This window comes from Xiphophorus couchianus, chromosome 23 (genome assembly GCF_001444195.1).
Source record: "Xiphophorus couchianus chromosome 23, X_couchianus-1.0, whole genome shotgun sequence".
Classification (NCBI taxonomy): Eukaryota; Metazoa; Chordata; class Actinopteri; order Cyprinodontiformes; family Poeciliidae; genus Xiphophorus; species Xiphophorus couchianus.
Window position 1 is genome coordinate 14,920,884 of NC_040250.1, and position 17,864 is coordinate 14,938,747.

General features: G+C 37.4%; 2 protein-coding genes across 2 annotated transcripts; both read right to left on the reverse strand.

Annotated features, from left to right (window-relative positions):
• Nucleotides 1-7,122: 7,122 nt before the first annotated feature.
• eef1g (eukaryotic translation elongation factor 1 gamma) lies at nt 7,123-14,064 on the reverse strand. The gene is made up of 10 exons (XM_028008668.1): nt 13,965-14,064; nt 12,975-13,133; nt 12,639-12,702; nt 12,067-12,209; nt 11,811-11,954; nt 11,574-11,703; nt 11,112-11,316; nt 10,048-10,220; nt 8,802-8,926; nt 7,123-7,473 (listed from the first exon to the last, which is right to left on the reverse strand). Exons 1-10 carry the CDS (start codon nt 13,974-13,976, stop codon nt 7,315-7,317), a joined length of 1,314 nt encoding a protein of 437 aa, XP_027864469.1. The 5' UTR covers nt 13,977-14,064; the 3' UTR covers nt 7,123-7,314.
• A 153-nt stretch (nt 14,065-14,217) lies between these two features.
• Nucleotides 14,218-17,861, reverse strand: polr2g (RNA polymerase II subunit G). Its single transcript, XM_028008670.1, has 8 exons — nt 17,714-17,861; nt 17,449-17,558; nt 16,544-16,703; nt 15,688-15,738; nt 15,519-15,584; nt 15,261-15,332; nt 14,761-14,794; nt 14,218-14,549 (listed from the first exon to the last, which is right to left on the reverse strand). Exons 1-8 carry the CDS (start codon nt 17,723-17,725, stop codon nt 14,536-14,538), a joined length of 519 nt encoding a protein of 172 aa, XP_027864471.1. The 5' UTR covers nt 17,726-17,861; the 3' UTR covers nt 14,218-14,535.
• Between the last annotated feature and the right edge of the window lie 3 nt (nt 17,862-17,864).

Here is a 17,864-nt window from a genome sequence, read left to right on the forward strand (position 1 = left end):
CTGTGCTATTTTGCAAAAAGAATACAGGCAAACCCAAAAGTAATTGCAGATGTCATTGTGGCTAGATAAATTAACAAAGCATCAATATGAAAGTTGAATAAAAGTACACACATAATTTTTCAATTAATGCTTTTCCTTCTCAATCACAGTAGTTTGAGTTAGTTTGTCTCAAAAAAACCAACCGGCATTTTTGTTGCAATTTGATAAAGTGTGAAAAAGTTTGAGGAGTATGAATACTTTTGCAAGGCACAGTTTAAATTTGACATGTTTTCCTTCAGGAAAAAATTCTACTGATCTGACAAGTAACAGATATAGATGTGTTTATGTTAGGGATTTCCTCACAGTCCATAGTTGTACTAAACTATTGATCAAAATGGGGGCGCTCATTCTTCTTGTGACCTTTCATCTGCTACACTTTGACTTAGGCAACTGTGTTCCTCAATTGCACATTCCAGTCATATTTAAAAATGTCTCAACACTGCCATTCTCTTGATGGGTGGGATGTAAAAGAGCAGCAAGTCAACACATGAAGTCAGGCTGGGGTACCTGTTTGCTCAGAAATGTCCTCCAGGTCTAAACTGCTTTTTCTCTGGAGCGATGCAGTGAGACATGGGTTTAAAGTCTAGCAGGGAAGGGAACCACCCCAGGTTTACCTGCGCTGCTTATGCTTTATAAAAAACAAAGGATTAACTTGTGTTGTAAAAGATATTTTAGATCAGACCACACCCAAACCACAACTGTGGACATTTAGGGATTCTTCGTTTAGTGTTTACCAATCCCACACTCGTGCATGCACATGTTGATGAATCATTTTTCTAATATATACGTTCACAGTTTTTCGGACAATCATCAACATTTCTTTTCTTTGGGTACGTCAGTGCATTTCTACAGTTTTGCTTTAGTTTGACAACATGCCCCACCTCTGGATTGTGGTAACATGAGCCAAATTCAACTCTGGGGTTTCAAGCCCAGCAGTGCAGGGGCTGTCTGTTTTCCCTCTGTGTTCCTCTCTTCCCTCATGTCACGCACCTTCCCCTCCACTCTTACAGTTGCAGTACTCTTCCAGCTGCAGGGAAATGGGAACTCTCAAGTAAATAACTTTTCAAGAAACAATTTTGATCGCAAAGACTGCCTCAGCTGATGCGCTTCACTTTTAGGTGTTATTGTAAAGCCGCTTGCTTTAAAGTTGCTTGTTGATAGTGCGCCATCCTCCTTTTCCCTGCCTTCTTCAGCTATTTCCCCTCTGTGGACTCACCTCTGACCTCCTTCATTCCATTCCAGTACCAAATTACTGTGCTATGTTTCTGAGCCATAGAAATATGAGCGCTCACACCCTTTAAATACACGGGAGGGAAGAAGCAGTCAAGGTCATTTTTCTTACAGTGCACGCAATGATGCGTTTGTACTGACATTAATGTAGCATTCAAGTGAATGGCTTTATCTAGAATTCAATAAACTATGTAAAGTTTACATTATAAACATCTGTTCTGCTTATGGTTGTATCCTAGACATACTTTATGGATTCCCATAAAGGCCTAGGTTGGGACTGTAAATGGGTTTCATGCTGTCTGATAGAGCAGGGGTAACCCAAGGTGCAGCCCAGGATACCCCTTCTTACAATAAAAATTGTAAGGTAAAACACAACGTACATCAATTTAGCTTTTAACAGAAACATTTTTTAATTTTTCTTTACTTTCATATTAAACACATCTATCCAGTGACATTTGCTCAGAAGTAGACTTTGGCACACCCAAATCTGCATTTCATTACTTTATTAAACTTTGCTAAAACAGCAAGCAAGAAAGAGTGACCTAAATCCTGTTCTTATTAGACTTTTTTATTGAGCCCAAAAAACTTTGCAAGCTGGATGTCTTTCTTTTAATGAGTCAAACGTGCAAGATGCTAAGTTTTGTATATTAGGCAATTTAATCAACCTTTTCCCATAAAAAACGGACTGTTTTATTTGTTTAATTAAAATATTGCTTACTTTGTTGTTGAGCAAGTAAAAAAAAACAACAGATTTTTTATTTCAATTATTTTTACTTTTTCAGCAAATTTCAACCAAAACACAGATAGTGTCTCATACTCTCCTTTGCGCCTACTTTTTAAAGAGCTCCGTCTCCAGTGGTTAATCTGCAATCCTGTCATTCCTATCAGGAAGATGCCCTGCGTTTTTGAAATAATTTAGCGTATGTTGAACTTTTGCAAAACATGTCAGAGTATGATTAAGCGGACTAGACTAGAACCGAGACTGGAAAACATAGTGGACTAACCCAGCTTGATATCCATGTTATAGCATTGAACTGTGCCTTCCAATCCCTTTCATGCCTCGTACATTTTCTCTTTTTACTGTTGCGACTCATACACTTCAGTAGATTACTGGGATTTTATAGACCAGCACAAAATTATGTTTAATTGATCATTTGAATACACAGAATTGCAACCCCCTTTGCTCAGACACCCTTAAATAAAATCTACTGCAACTTCTAATTGTCTTCAGACATCACCTAATAGTCAGTCTAGCTGTATCACTGTAAACATTTAAATCCAGCTTTTCTTTGAGGTTTGTTAGAGGAAACATAGGGAATAAACAGGACGGCCATAAAGACAAAAGGAACACATCAGACATGTAATGGGTAAAGCAGTGGAGAAGTTTAAAGCAGGTTTAAATGTTAAAACAATATTCTATCTTTGGGAATCCCATCAAGTACTGTTTAGTATGTCATCTGAAAATGGAAAGGGTATGGCACATCTGCAAATCTATCAAGACATTGCTGTCCACCTAAGTGAATAGGCCGGGTAGGGAGAGCATTAATTAGATAAGCAGCCAGAAGGCCTGTGGCAACTCTGGACAACCTGCAGAGGCCCACAGCTCAGTTTGTCAACAACGATTACCTGTGCATCTCAAAACTAGGTGAGAGGGAAAAACAAAGCCAGAAGAAATCCCCTTTGTTAATTACCACATGCCATGCAGGGTGAACAGCACAACAGAACCAAGATTGCACATTTTGGTCTACATGCAAAATGTGATTTATTGAGGAAAACAAATATTAGCTATGACCCAGAGCACACCACCCTACCAGTCAAAGATTTCGACTTCCAGCAAATGTGCAGTCAGTGCTACTAACAAATGACAACAGGTAGTCATGTGTTTGCCAAAGCTCAGACCAAAATGTCACTGGGAATCTATGGCACGACTCAAAATAATTTTCACACATTCAGTTTTATTTATCTCACTGTGATTGAGCAATTTTGCAAGACAGACCAGGCAAACATGTTCAAAGAGGCCTTCCACAAAAGACCTGCAGCTGTGCAGTGAAAGAAGGCTGTGAAGACTATTGACTCAGGGGGGCTGAATACAAAGGCTTGCTATACTTTTCAATTTATTTTTATTACTGTTTAAAAGTCATGTGCTTTTCTTTCCACCTCATATTATATATTACTTTGTTTTGGTGTATTGCTAAAAGGTCTCAATATGAGAAAAAGGAACATGAGAACTTTCTGGTTCTGTATTTGATGACTGGCTAGACAAGAGTCTAATTGGCACATTCAACTCTTCATACATGTTAAGTTACAAAATGTAGAACACCTTTTGTAGTTTTACCAAACTACAGGGTTCTTCTGGACTGTTAGATTTCATCATCTGACAACCCAGTATTTCACCTCCCTGTCCCATCGGCTTCCTCCCCCTTTTCCAGATGCGTTTTTTACTAGCAGATGCTCAGCACATGCATACCATGCCTAAAGCTCCTACTGAGGACCGACAACCACACAGGGTCCTTGTGTGGTAAAACAATACAGCCTCTCTCTGTGTTCAGCACTCCTCACTGCTTCAACTACTTTTAAGAGCCCCCCCTTCCCTCCACCGTCTCTCCCATCTCTCCCTTCTTCAAGAAAGAACGCAAAAAAGAAAAAAAAAAGTCCAGATCATAGTGGCAGGGTGTGCGGCTAGGAGAGAAACAAGCTCAGGGAAGGACGGCTGGCAGGAGTGGAAGAGAAAATGTTGCTGTTGGCAAAGGATTGTTTTATTGTTCTCGTGTTAGGCTTTCGTTCAGCCTTTTTACCTCCGAAGATCCTAAGTGCAAACAACCGCTGTAATCTCGAATGGACTTTATGTCTAGATTTAAAGCGAAGCTTTAAAGTACATTGTTTCAGCTTTCATCAATTTCAAATCTAATTCACAATAAAAATGTTTCATAACAAAGACCCACGAGCAGATGAAGGGTTACCCAGCTCCATTGTTGTAACTGCTGCAATACTCTGCTTCAAGACAAAGTTATTTGCTCAAGTTACAGCCCTGCTTCATTCTGATCCACAGGATGGGTGAGTCATGTGTTCAAGGACTTGGGCGCTTCACTGTTGTGGGAACATTTCCATTTTCTGATTTCCATGAAGCCACAGAACAAACTAAAATGGCCTCCCTGACTCAATATTGCAGAGGGAGATGGTTGCGCTGCTAAAATACGCTTAGTAAGTTGGAAAAAATGACATCTGACTCACTCGAAGATGAGAGTCCTCCCTTGGGCATCTGGGGTGTGTGTGTGTGTGTGTGTGTGTGGATAATGTGAATCAGGCTGAAAGCCCCCAAACCCACCCAAAGGTTTAAAAGCTTTGTAATTTAACGCATGATAGACTAAATTACTACTGGTTGTCTTCTGTTTCAAAGAACATTTCAAAACAGTCGTTGCAAATATCAAATGGCCTCTAAAGTGAAGTTCATTGTTTATCTTCTTCCAGGTGCTCCATTTTACCTGCGGCTATGTACGACAAACAAAGAGGCACCATACAGAAGTACACAGCAGGTGTGGGAACGGAAACCGGCACATTATCAAAACTTTTATTTGTTTCTTGGGTGTGTCTAATGAAGCCAAGTACTTTTCGTGACCAGTAATAACTGACTGACAACATTCATATGCATCTGGAAGCTTTACAAAAGATAAAAAACAACTTATGGTTTAAGTTTTGCATTCATGCTCTGAAACAAACTGTATTTATGGAAAACGAATTGGGCATGGTCTTACCCCCTTTAGAGGTAGTGCCTCTTCCTCTTATGAGGCCCCAGCTTGCAGAAGTAGGTTCTGAAACAATATATTTCAACATTTTAATAAGGGTGTGGTCAATGTTTTTTTGTTTTTTTTCATATTTGACTTTCAAATAAAAAAAACTTTCTAAAACAAGCTATTGAATTTACTTACCTACTTTTAAAGATACTGTAAAGTGGAACCTTTACTACAATGTCTCAGACGTCTTTGTTTAGGGCTACTAGACGCTTATTGACTAGAGATGGTTTTAATTTACTCCTACTTTTACTGTTACACCATGTACAAATGTCTTGTGCAAAAATAATTGTGGGCATCTGACTAAACTAGTGTAAAATTGTGGTCCCAGTAAGTCCTTAACTTGTTTATAACTTCTAAAACCTAATAAAGAACTGGTTTAAAGTAGAAGAATACGTGACCTCATTACAAACATTTTCTGTTGATCTCATTCGAACAGGTTCTAAATTTCAGCCTTTGTCTGCCCTCTAGAGGCGTGAAAAAAATTTACAGTACAAAAAGCAAAATTTTTAAAAAGGTCTGTTATACTTATTACAGATTTGATTTAAAATGGACCACAGTTGTGATTCTTTTGTTCTTAATTTAATTTTGTATGCGTTTGTGTGGCATCTTTGGGATACAGAAGTTTAAAAATAAACGTTTCATAAAGCCCTGAGGCTTTTTTGAGAAATACTGGAATGTGGTGTAATCAGACTTTTTCAACTCTACCTACATTTGGATAAGAATTGTCCAACACCACAAAAAAAAACAACAAAAAAACCCCACAAAGTGCTTAATTTTGCCAGAAACAAGCTAGAAGAACGCATAATGACTTCTTGCATCGCTGGGACAGTGAATACATTTTCTGTTCTTGCAAAGCATTATATCAGTGAGTAAAACATTACCAGACACCTAAATATCTGCTAAAAATAAAAACATAAAATGAGTTTCAAATGAAGCCATAATATGCAGGTTAAATGTTGACACACATTATGAATGACAACTAAATACAAACTGCTACAGCAATTTATTTCTGCTTAACTGTCAGCACAGGTGACCAACTCTATAGGTCATAACAAATTCAGTTTCTGAATTAATGAGTAAAAAAAAAATACCTTCCCACCCTAAGTTTCTTGGCACCATGATGCTTTTCTTTGAAGAAACTTTGCTGCTCCAAGTTCCTGATTCTGTAAATACCTTGAAGTGGCAAAATTATACATATATCTGCATTTTTGTAGACATGTCTTATTTCCTTTGCAAATTCATGCATGCAAGTTTACCACATAGTGCAAGAAGCAAGTTGACTCAAAGGGTCAATCAACATGAGTGAAAACCAGAGAGCAAGAATGGTTCAAGGAGGTGCCAGTTTATATTATTGTGTTTCTATGCATCAAGTTTTCCGTCACTGACAGGGGCCGAGTTTATCCCCTTTGTTCTTTTCTTTCCTGGATTTGTGTGTGTGGTTAACTGTGAAGCATATAAAGGATTATGTACAACTTCATTCCAGGGCTCTGCTTCTCTGATTTCCAGAGTCAGAGCCTTCAAACAAAGCCTTTTATAAGACAAAGATTGATCTTTCATTTCTTAAGTTTCTCTACCCTTTGTTAAAGAAGTTTTCCACGACAGGTTTATGTGGGCTCAACCTTGACTAACAGCAGTCAAGTAGGATTTAAGAAAAAATAAAAAAATGTTTGTCCTGTTAAGGAAAGATTGGTTAAAATACAGGCCTGAAGTATGCTCTGCACCCCAGAGCTAAAACTGCAAAAATGTTCAGATAATTACACAATAACTGCATTTTTTAAATCCCTCTTCATAGAGGCCAATACTCAATATAAATTGCCACAAACAAAAGCTAACGCAATAGTGTTACTGAAAAAGTTTTATCGTTTGGGCTTGAAAGCTCTAAATATTTCCTAATCAGTGAAGTAATATCCAATTATTTTTTTAACATGGGTAACAGATCACTGCACAGGTATGTTTATGGATTAATTAAACACTCCTCTGAAATGTATCAAAATGTAAACACCAAACCAAAAATCCAAATTTTAGTAGTGAAGTTGTAAATCACAGAAGTCAAATTCTCCACGACATTGAGGAAAATGCTTTATTTTGCAAGTCAAAACAACAGAAAAACCAGTTTGGGGGCCATTGAGAATTCACTCGTCTTCAAACACTGTCATTTTGCAGCAAAGTAAGCACATGTGGCTGAAAGTCCATTATTTTTAAGTGTTGAGAGCAGGAGCACAAAGTGCTTCAGTTCCACTGCCTCCATGTCCTTTTACTTGAAGATCTTGCCCTGGTTGAAAGCTTTACCCACATGCTTGAAATCTCCTTCCCAGGCAAAGTACTCCTTAACCATGGTCTTACACTCCTCACTTTCTGGATCCAACTTCCTCCAGTCGTATGATTCATAGTCAATTTGCCAGTCTGGACACAGCTAAGAGGAAAAGGAAAAAAAGTTAAAGTAGGAACTCTTGGGTTGTACAAGATAAGCCTTTCTGAAAAAAGAAAAGCAAAACCACTTTATATTCACGTATGAAACATTTAAAACAAAAACGGGTTTTTGCAGTCCAACACAATTGGTACACAGCATAGGCAAAAACTCTGCTGCGGTGGCACAAGAGACGCAATGATCAGGCTTTTAGCCAAACCATTAAAATTTGGACAGATTAAATTATTTTGAGCAAGACTATATTATGTTATACATTATAAATAAAAAAATCACGAAGGCTAGTACTGTTGAATCTTTGTGTAATAAAATTTGGTGCATCAATGAGTTTATTAGTGACAATAAGGAAGATGGCAAAGAATAATTAGGTATGAAGAGCAACGCTCTCAAAACTGTTGAAAGGGCTTTTAAACTAAAGTGATGACATTTTATTAACTAAAGTCCATTTCTAAACTGTTTAAAACTTTAAACTTCAGTCAAGCTGGTCCAGAAGCTGGCTAAGATAAAAGCATATCTACACTCAGGGGTCAAACAACCTTTACAATTCAAACCATTTCTACCCAGGATATAACCATTTCCATAATAGCACTTTTTAAAAAGCTAAAATTTCACTCCTATTGTTTGTAAAAAGAAATTTGACTTTTGGAAAGAATTAATTTCTTTTTAAATGGAAGATCCCGTATTGATAGAAAATGGCCTGCAATCAAATAAGGTCTTCTATCATTGATGTCAATTCTATGACGATTTAACACGAAAAACTCTCCTATTGATTAGAGGATGTGACCACAGCATGAACCAGCCTTTCACTCACTGATCAGAGTCGACTGGGATGAATATGGTCTTTATTTTATTTTCCCCTGTCAGATTAAGACTTGGTGCCATGACAGGACACTGCCTTGCCCATTGGCAGGGGAATTTTTAAAAAAAACTAAATGTGACATTTACAGGGAAGCACAGTAGAGAATAGGAGTATTTTATTACATTAAGTATGAGCTTATAACATGCCTTTGAGTGTTTATTCAAGTTACTTTTGAAAAGTCTGATTTCACCAAAGATCAGTGGTATTTCCTCTGTTCATAAGCTTCTGTGGTTACCAAGCATTTTTGTTTTGTTTTTCTGTTTACACGCATTTGGAAAATGTCCATTCCAAGCAGGCTCAACATTGCGTTACCAAGTTAAGCATTAAAACTAAAGAGCAACAAAAATCAGTAGCCAAGACGAGATTGATATGCTGAGATAAATTATAAAAAGTTAAGTTTTTGTTGAAACTCTAACTGAAGCATTAAGAAATGAAAGTTTATGTTTATTATACTTACAGTGAAGGCCAGTTCTTGGCCTCTGAAGACCCAGATGCCAGAGATACTGCTGTCGTCGTTGGTGCCGAACAAAATAACGCTGGCAAAGGCATTCTTTCTCAGTTTGTCCAGGCGTTGGAACATGCCTGGAAAAGCCAGAGAGGCATTTGTAACATGCAAGGTGTTTTATCACAACATTGTTTCCCAGTCTTTGCTACAAAGAGATGAAATCTGTCCATCTGCCTGATTAAAGACCATAAGGAACAAGACTGACTACTTGTCGGAAAATACAATCCAGTTAAACTTCTGCCAGCCTAGATTTGGTTACAACTAAAGCGTCTTTGTTAATCCCAATAGAACGCAGTGTAAGGTGTGGTTCGCTGTGACCACAGCATGAACCAGCCTTTCACTCACTGATCAGAGTAGACTGGGATGAATATGGTCTTTGCTTTATATTCCCCTGTCAGATTAAGACTTGATGCCATGACAGGGCACTGCCTTGCCCAATGACAGGGGTGGGGAAACTTTTAGCTCCCGTTACAGAAGTTTCTGTTCATTTCGCATCTGAATTCCTACAACTATTTATCCTTGTCCTGTTTGTTTCAGATATCTAGGCCATGCAAAATCTCAAAACCACCTCGGATGAACTGCACAATCTAACATTCCATCATGGGAATTTTCTTTATAAACTTTCTTCATAAAGCCATTATACTAAATTTCAGGTTTTCTTTATCATGGTTGATCACTGTAAAACAACCAATCTGGACGCATGTAGAAAGCTGCAGTCTAGAACTTGTTGCACAGCATGCTGAAGGTGGGGAATGGGCATTTTACATTTAAAAACTAAATGGGGAAAAAAAAACCTACATCACTTAGCTCCATGGTTTTTCAGCAACGTCTCAAAAAATTATATTGTACTTCTAATTCAATGACACCAGTAGAAAAAAAAACAATCCAGTGGTTTAACAGGACTTTGCTGCAAAGTGTTGACAGTCTTAACTATAGACATTTTTCAGAGTCCAACATTCTTCCACTTGATCGGCAAGTCAAACCATAACATGCAATGACATTCAGTCATTGCTAAAACTACATTTAAAAATTAAGGATATGAGAAAAACGTGAAATAAAATAAAATCCAATATCTATAACTTCTAGACTCTTACATTCACAGCAGTTATTTACAAAGTCAACAAAAGCGTTCTTCCAAACGAGATGGCAAACATTCAAAAACAATCCTTTGAAATGAGCCACTCCTGCTGAGTCTCACCTGTGATAAGATTGCAGCTCTTGAAGGTAAGTGTCAGCTCCTCGGGGTATTTGTACTGAGCATGCCAGATTGAGTAGCCCTCTCTGTCAAAGTTCTCCCAGAAGTGAGGAAGCGCTACCGTCATGGTGTCCTCGTTGGAATACTTCCTCTTGAATTCGTCCATGACAAATGCGCTGCAAGAAAGACGACAGAAATTAGGTGTGCTTTCAGTGAACACAGCTGGAGAAAATAATGTTTTTTTTTAATCAACAGTAGCAGAAAACAGTTCAGTCAGAACTAGAAAACACATTTAGGTATGAATGTATAAAAGCTGCTGTTTTCCCACTCCAAGATCTAAGCTTAAGTCAAGATGACTTCTCTGGGACGGTGGAACATTCTGAAACTAAACATTTTAAATCTACTGAAGACATTTTTATAGACTGGCTTTTAGTGCATGTTGACCTAAACATTTTTGGCTCAACAGCCTTAGTCACTTCAGCCATTTTATTGTCTTTTCTAAATCATCTTGTATTTTATTGCATCAGCAAGCACTATTCAAATAAACTTGCTTAACACAGAGGCTTTTGTTGTAAATGTATTCCGTAACTAAATACATTTATGTTTGACAGATATGGAAAATGTTTGCTGGCTGTAACAAACAACATAAGAGTATAAGTCCATAAGAGTAAACATGGGCTATTATTGTCTTGATTGTATATGTTTACAATCAAGTTGAAATTGAGATTCAAGGTCATTGTGACCACAGCATGAACCAGCCTTTCACTCACTGATCAGAGATGACTGGGATGAATATGGTCTTTACTTTATCTCCCCCTGTCAGATTAAGACTTGGTGCCATGGCAGGACACTGACTTGCCCAATGACAGGGGAGCAGGCATTTTCCCCATCTGGATTAATTACTCTTACTTCCATGAACCACTACAACTTCTTTCCAAAATCCTGACTTCACTTTATACGTTAAACACCGTGATTAAACCTTCAGTTTGCCAGCAAACATTCAGTTTGTCAGCTGTAACAAAATCCCCATTTTACGTGTCAACTGAGTCATTCCTCTGGATATCTACCTCTTTGGCAGGTGTGCGAAGGGGTCCTTGGCTTTGGGTTCGGCAGCCAAAACAGCATCACAGTCGTCCATTTCTTCTTCTGGAGCAGGCTTCTTCTCCTCCTTTTTCTTTTCTTTCTTCTCCTGGGGTTTGGCTGCCTCTTTTCCAGCCTTTTCTTTTTTGGCTGGGGTTTCTTTCTTGGGCTGCATCTCAGAAAACTTCTTGGCTAGAAGAAGAGAAAAATAGCTCCCAAGTCACATAAAAAAAAACAAAAAAAAAACAATTCTCTGGCTGAATGTAGATGAACCTTGAAATGTTTATGAAAGTATTCATGCATTTCCCAGAGTGCTTGTGTTTGCAGATGTGTTTGATTTACATGGAGCATAAATCAAAATCTCCAGACAGTTAAACAAATGATGAATTTAACAAATGATATCTCATTGCTTTTTCTTAGGATCCCCTCTTGTCTCTTTGCTAACTCACCATCAAACTGGGCCATCTTTTCACACAGCTTGACTTCTCCGAGAACAGCCTTGAACTGAGGCTGGTTGACGCAGGTGACAAACCAGCGGGTCACGTTGGGATAAGGCTGACGGAAGGACGGCTCCAACACCTGCAGAGCACATGTAAAATTAAATTGGATCAATCAGGGTAGTAAGAAATGGCAACGACCCTAGTGTGTACTTATGGAAATCCGTGACAGGCTTGTGTATAGCAAACCTGCTTGAAGAGCCAAACCATGGAGCAGGCCACAGTAATGTCCGCCAGGCTCACTCTCTCTCCCACGAGGAAAGTGCGAGTGGTCAGGTGTTGGTTCAGCACCGTGAGGATCTTCTTCACGTCCTCCTTGGCCTGCTCTGTGGCCTGAACACACGTACAAAACATTTACTGTGCATGATCACAAGGTTCTATACCTACTAGGTACCAACAAACAACTAGGTCACTTCTTTGACCAATTTAATGTTGAGCTGCGCACCTGCTTGTTGAACTGCATGATTCCTAGAGTGGGGAAGACCCATGCACTGGCTGGAGGGATGATCTCTGAATCAGCAAAGCTCACCCACTGCAGAACCTGGGCAGCAGCCTGAGGAGTGGCGCCACGCAGGGCATCATTGCTCACTGCAATGACACGGCAAAACAATCATGTTCAAATTAAAGAGGCTCATGAATTATTTTAAATATTACTTTGTCTATTCTGGTCTTTCAACACATGAGCTCCTTAATGTAGGGCTGGTAAAGCTTAAACATATACAATACACAACTTGATTTAGTGGCAAAGTAAAGCTTGGTGTGGAGTGATAAAAGACATGATCATAAAAAGTAAAAGTTGTGGTTAATAATATCTACAAATGGTCAATTTCATGTCTTCCCAATATTGTGGAGCCACGTTTGTTGTATTTCTTCCTTTACTCTACTTTAGCTGCTAAGTGAATACTGTTTCAAATTTTATTAATGCAAACTAGAAATACTTAAGAAATTCTTTTTGCAATGTTTCAGTGCAACATCATATAACAATATTTAAATCCAAGTTAAAAGCATGACACTTACAGTAGTGAGCAATGGCATTACTCTCAAACAGACAGAAGCCGTCATCACCCTGGAAGGCAGGTACCTAAAGACAGAGACAATTTATTTTTGAAAATTAAATGGTTTTTAACATGTTATACATCACAACTGTAGTCAAGATTATTACAGCTACATTGCCTTTATGGGGACAGCATGCCTCACCCAATTTCAATGATTTAATCAGCAAAAGTATGACCATGCAGTTAATGAAATGTCAAGAAGACATTGTGTGTGACATGTTTGAACACCAGAGGTCACGCCGACATAAAAGATGAAAAGGCATCAGCGAAATTCTTTCTACTAACCGGTTTTACTCACCTTGCCTAAAGGGAAGTTGTTGATGAAAGCAGGGGAACGGTTTGTCTGCCCAAAGGTGAAGGCAGGAGGGTTGCTGGCCACCTTGAGGCGAGCGCCACTGTACTGGGCAGCAATCTGGGCCTTGAATGCCCTCCAGTTGTCTGGGTATGTGTACAGAGTCTAAAAAAAGACCAGGATACAAGAACATTTATTTATACACAGAATTTAAAAGAAACATTTACAAAAGTAATCCATTAACATTTATTTCTCCTAGAAAACAATTTAGCTTTGTATCATTTTCATTGAAAGCAATATATGGTCGGGCTCTATTATGCTTTAACATTTAAAGTTCACTGATTAGAAGCTTTAGCAAAGAAGCTCAAATTGTCAACCAAAAACCAAGTGGTGAGCAGAAACCAAGCTGTTGGTGCCTTCACTCAATGAATGAAGGCATCCACTCTGTGAGCTCATCATTCATTTAAAGATGACAATGCAAAGAAACGCAGTTCAAATAGGAAACAGATTTTTAGGTGCTAAAATGAAAACCGGGAGTGAGTGTATTAAAAACTATAGATCAACTATCCATATTCAAGAGGCTTATAGCATAATTTAAACATTATCAACCTATACATTCCCCCATAAAAGCTAAACTCCCAGTTCACAAAATTCACGGGCCAAACATAGCACTGAATACAGCTTTTGTACCAAACTTAAAGTAATTATCTGGAAACCCACAAACGCGATTCAAATGATCTCGAGCAGTTAAGGTAACGTGGCACAACCCAGGGCCAGCACTTTCAGTGCTTCGTTGGGGTAGCAAAAGCTAGCCACATACAGAAAACTGTATTAAATTCTTTGGAAATAAAACACTCATCACCAAGCAAACAGCGGCGTAACGTTGTTATCTTAAAAACATGCGCTGTAAACGCGACGATGGCTCCGATTTTGGTCTGATTGTGACAGTGAATTTTAAAGCCAGCTCCATTGCTAACAGCTCTCCATCTTACTCACCCCTGCCGCCATCTTCAGGACGAGAGAAAGAAAGAACGCCGGCGCGCTCCACCCACGTATTTACGGACACGAGACGTGCGCGCCCCTGAAAATTCCGCGTTCACACATCGAGCCATGTCACAGCATTGATTGAAAATCCTATCTTTAAAGTTTGCCACGTTTACAAACGTTATCTTAACATGGGATACCTCCATCAAAATAGTTATTTTAAGAAGAGCTAATATAGTGAGATGCAGACAATTATACAAAGATATAAGAATGAATAAAATACTTTATTGCAGTCCACATACAAAAAAACAAAATAAAACAATTTCTACATGAACTAAAGTAATCGTTTCCTGTGGGCTACTCTAACATTAATTAACAAGATGTGTTCATCTTGACAGCAGTATCCGTTTGAGTTCTTACATGACTTATAATAAACAGCATATACAGAATGCAAAGAGAAAACAAAAAACTGATTAGGGTGCTTCAACAGCTGTCACCATACATACAAGAGTAAAAATAAATATATACAAAAGAAGATTGATGCAGAAAAATATCCATATGACACACCACTCTGAAGCTGTAATCAGCTCACAAGACCTGAGAAGGAAGAAAAAATGTTACCTTACTGTCTAAATGCAAAAAAAAAAACAATTTCAAGTACAGAACTTTTCTTAAAATAATGGTTTGAAAACCAAATTAGCTTGAAAAAAATCTACATATACAAAATAAGACATATGTTTAATTCAAATGCTTTTATTATGTGCACACTAATGAGCACACCGACAACTGGTCTGATCAAAACACTCACCCAGATAGTCATCCATGAGAGATCCAATTGCGAACTGAAAAACAAATGTAAAATGTAAAATAAGACTGAAGGAGGACCGCATGACATTTCTTGTTTGATTTTTCATAAATGCCAAAAAACTAAATATGTCTAATAATGCGTAATGACGGGGCGGCAGCTTGTTAAAATAAAACAGTTTAATTGGCTGTGCAGAATAACAACCAAGTCACTTTGGTAAGATAATGAGCTATATGCAAATTTCTGAACAGAGGCTGATCTAATATTTCCCTCATTCAACCTAAATAGGCCTTTAACAAACTTCTTGCACAGAATAATATTAACTATATGGATCACAACAAATTGACCTTGTACTACAGCAGCCAAACTTAGCTGTAAAAATTAAAAGTTAAAGAATACATGAATAAATTGTTAATACAAATGTTGCTTTATTACGAAATAAAAAGGTAACGTTCTCAAATCCAACCACAGTTTCATAAAAAAAAAAAAAAAAACACACTTACAATGTCATTCTTGTCAACCCTTGTGCCCACAATTTTCAGCCGGATCTCATCATCTTGCTGAATTACAATGTCCTTTGAAAAAAGAAATTACAGTAGCTGTGTCAAAGAACAAAACAACACCAGATATTTGAAAGCAGAATTATTTTTTTTCTACTTAATTTTATTACTTTTTATGTAATTGCTAAAAAAAACAAGAAAACTTTTTTTAAATAATGGCAGGGATTGAGAAAAAGCAATAAAATTTAAAAATATTCCCACCTCATCAACAGTCTTATAGCAAGGAGGATTAGAATTGGGGTCAAACTCCATTTCCGAAGGAATGGACTGCAAAAGAGAAATTTATATTACATACATCTACCAAACAATACAAACTCTAAATTAGCATGTAAAGCAATAAATTAAGTACAGCAGGTTAAAACTGACTTACATGGCGAGAGATGAAGCAAGACATGGGACCAATTTCTGTGAATAGCCCAACCTGCAATAAACAGTAACACTCATCATTTAAAGGAAGGCTAATAAGAGTAAACAACAAAAGTAGTGATGGAGAAGTAATAGTAACATCTGACATTGACTTAGAAGCTCATCTTACAGATAAAAATAATTACCAACCATTATTTTTATCTTAAATTAGCAAATAGAAAAAAGGTGGATTTAAAGATGCCACTGATATTTCAGTGGGAATCACTGTTTTGAGATACTTGGTACTGTTTAAGAGTTCAAAATGTGTCTACAAGCTACTACAGGAAACTTTTCTGTGGTTTCTGTGTGGTTGCAGCCAGACAAAAAAAGGGCATTTCCTTTTAAAATAGCTTTAATCTGTTGCTTCATATATGCACAGCATCTCAAGTTCAAATTTGTCCCAAGGATTTCAGTCAAAGGCGTGTGGGTTCCTAGAATAAAGAATAAACTATACATGTCCTGCCAAGCGTCACATGACTTCTAAATAGAGACAAATCTGACAAAAATATAAAGATCATGAATCACAAAATGTTCCAAAAATAAATTGTTACAGGTACAGAGTAATACATTCTCCACTTGGATAAAAGTCTAACATTAACAAATTAAATGTGTTATGGCTTTATGGTGATTAATTCTCTAACTATTATTTTTGTGCCATCTGGATGAGGTCGATCTTTTCGTTTTTCTGTTTTTTTTTCTTCTAGTTTTTGAACATTGACTCGCACATATTATAGTTTTGCCCAACTCCTACTGTATTATATTTATTTAATATTTTAACTAAAAACAATAAAATCGGGACATAAACCTACACTAAACCTCACCTTGTTAACCTGAGTGACCACAGCATCCACCACTTCTCCCTTGAATGGACGGAAGACAATGGCCTTGTACTTCACGGGATACAGAACGAAGCCTCTGCTTGGCTGGATTACACCAGCCCCGATGTTGTCAATAGTGGTGACTGCAATGACAAAGCCATACCTGGAAGACACAACGAGGAAAAAAAAACAAAACAGATGTACAGCTTGTAAATGTAATCACAACTTGTCAATATTATCAACATTATTTCTGTCAGCAACATAATACATCAATCGTCTATACCTGCTTATGTGTCTGCACTATGTAGTCAGAAACATTGTCTCTATGCTGTTTTACATTGAATAAATATTTTAAGAAAGATTTACACCCACATTTTGTTGAGTCATTTTGTGCCTGTGTATATGCAAACTTGCAGTTGATCAAAAAAATTTACATTAAACCTGTTTAATATCCAAATTGAGTTCCACTAATGACAATGACTGAACAATTTAATATTCATTCTTGTTTATTTCTAAATACATAAATACAATAATAATCTTTATTCACTTATCTTTCAGGAGATAGCACTTTTTATACATAATTCATACCATAAAGTGATTATATTTGTTTACATTTTATTTTGAGATAAGGAATAAGTGACCATAAAAAGTTCAAAATTTGTTGGTGAATTAGAAAATGTATCGACAGATTAACCATAATAAAACTCATTATAAGGAAAAATACGCTACTACTTAGTAAAATATCTAAATAAAAAGGTGGGAAAAAAAATCAAAAACAAATAAATATGTAATTTTGTTGTACATTAAAAAGACCAACACAAAGCCACACATGAATGCAGGATAATAGCCAGAGATACCTTAATAAAATTAGGCGGTTAAATGTTACGGACAGATCTGAATTCACTCACTTGCCAGTACATGTTCCCTCCACTTCAGTAAAAAGTTTCTGCTTCACAGTGTTCAGCAGGTTGGGTCCAAAATACCTCGGGTGTAGTAAGATTTCATGTTCCAAAGAAATCTGTAAGCACCAATACAAACGTGAGTCACGACCAGAAAAAAAAAGTTGAAGTTTGAGGATGCAAACCGTCATGGCCACGTTCGTAAAACGATGCAAAACAAAACACTAATAAACCAGTCCAACCTACATCCTAAGAATAACATAGACATACTTACATGGTAAAACATGTCTGTATTAATGTCTGCCTTAATACAGACAATACCTTTTATTGGCCGAACCGCTTCTCCTGAACAGTACTGAATGGAGCGGAAAATCTCCACAGTAAAGTCACTTCCGGGTCAATGACAAACGAGTCATGAGCGCCGC

Bases quoted from the DNA above. Each gene is read 5' to 3' on its own strand.
- eef1g (XM_028008668.1), bottom strand. The intron at 12,703-12,974 runs GTGAGTAAAACC...CTCTGTCTTTAG, and splicing joins ACAACTTCCCTTTAGGCAAG to GTACCTGCCTTCCAGGGTGA. The intron at 7,474-8,801 runs GTAAGTATAATA...TTTTCCTCTTAG, and splicing joins GCCAAGAACTGGCCTTCACT to CTGTGTCCAGACTGGCAAAT.
- polr2g (XM_028008670.1), bottom strand. The intron at 16,704-17,448 runs GTGAGTGAATTC...TGTGTCTTCCAG, and splicing joins GAGGGAACATGTACTGGCAA to GTATGGCTTTGTCATTGCAG. The intron at 15,333-15,518 runs GTGGGAATATTT...CTTTTTTCAAAG, and splicing joins GCTATAAGACTGTTGATGAG to GACATTGTAATTCAGCAAGA.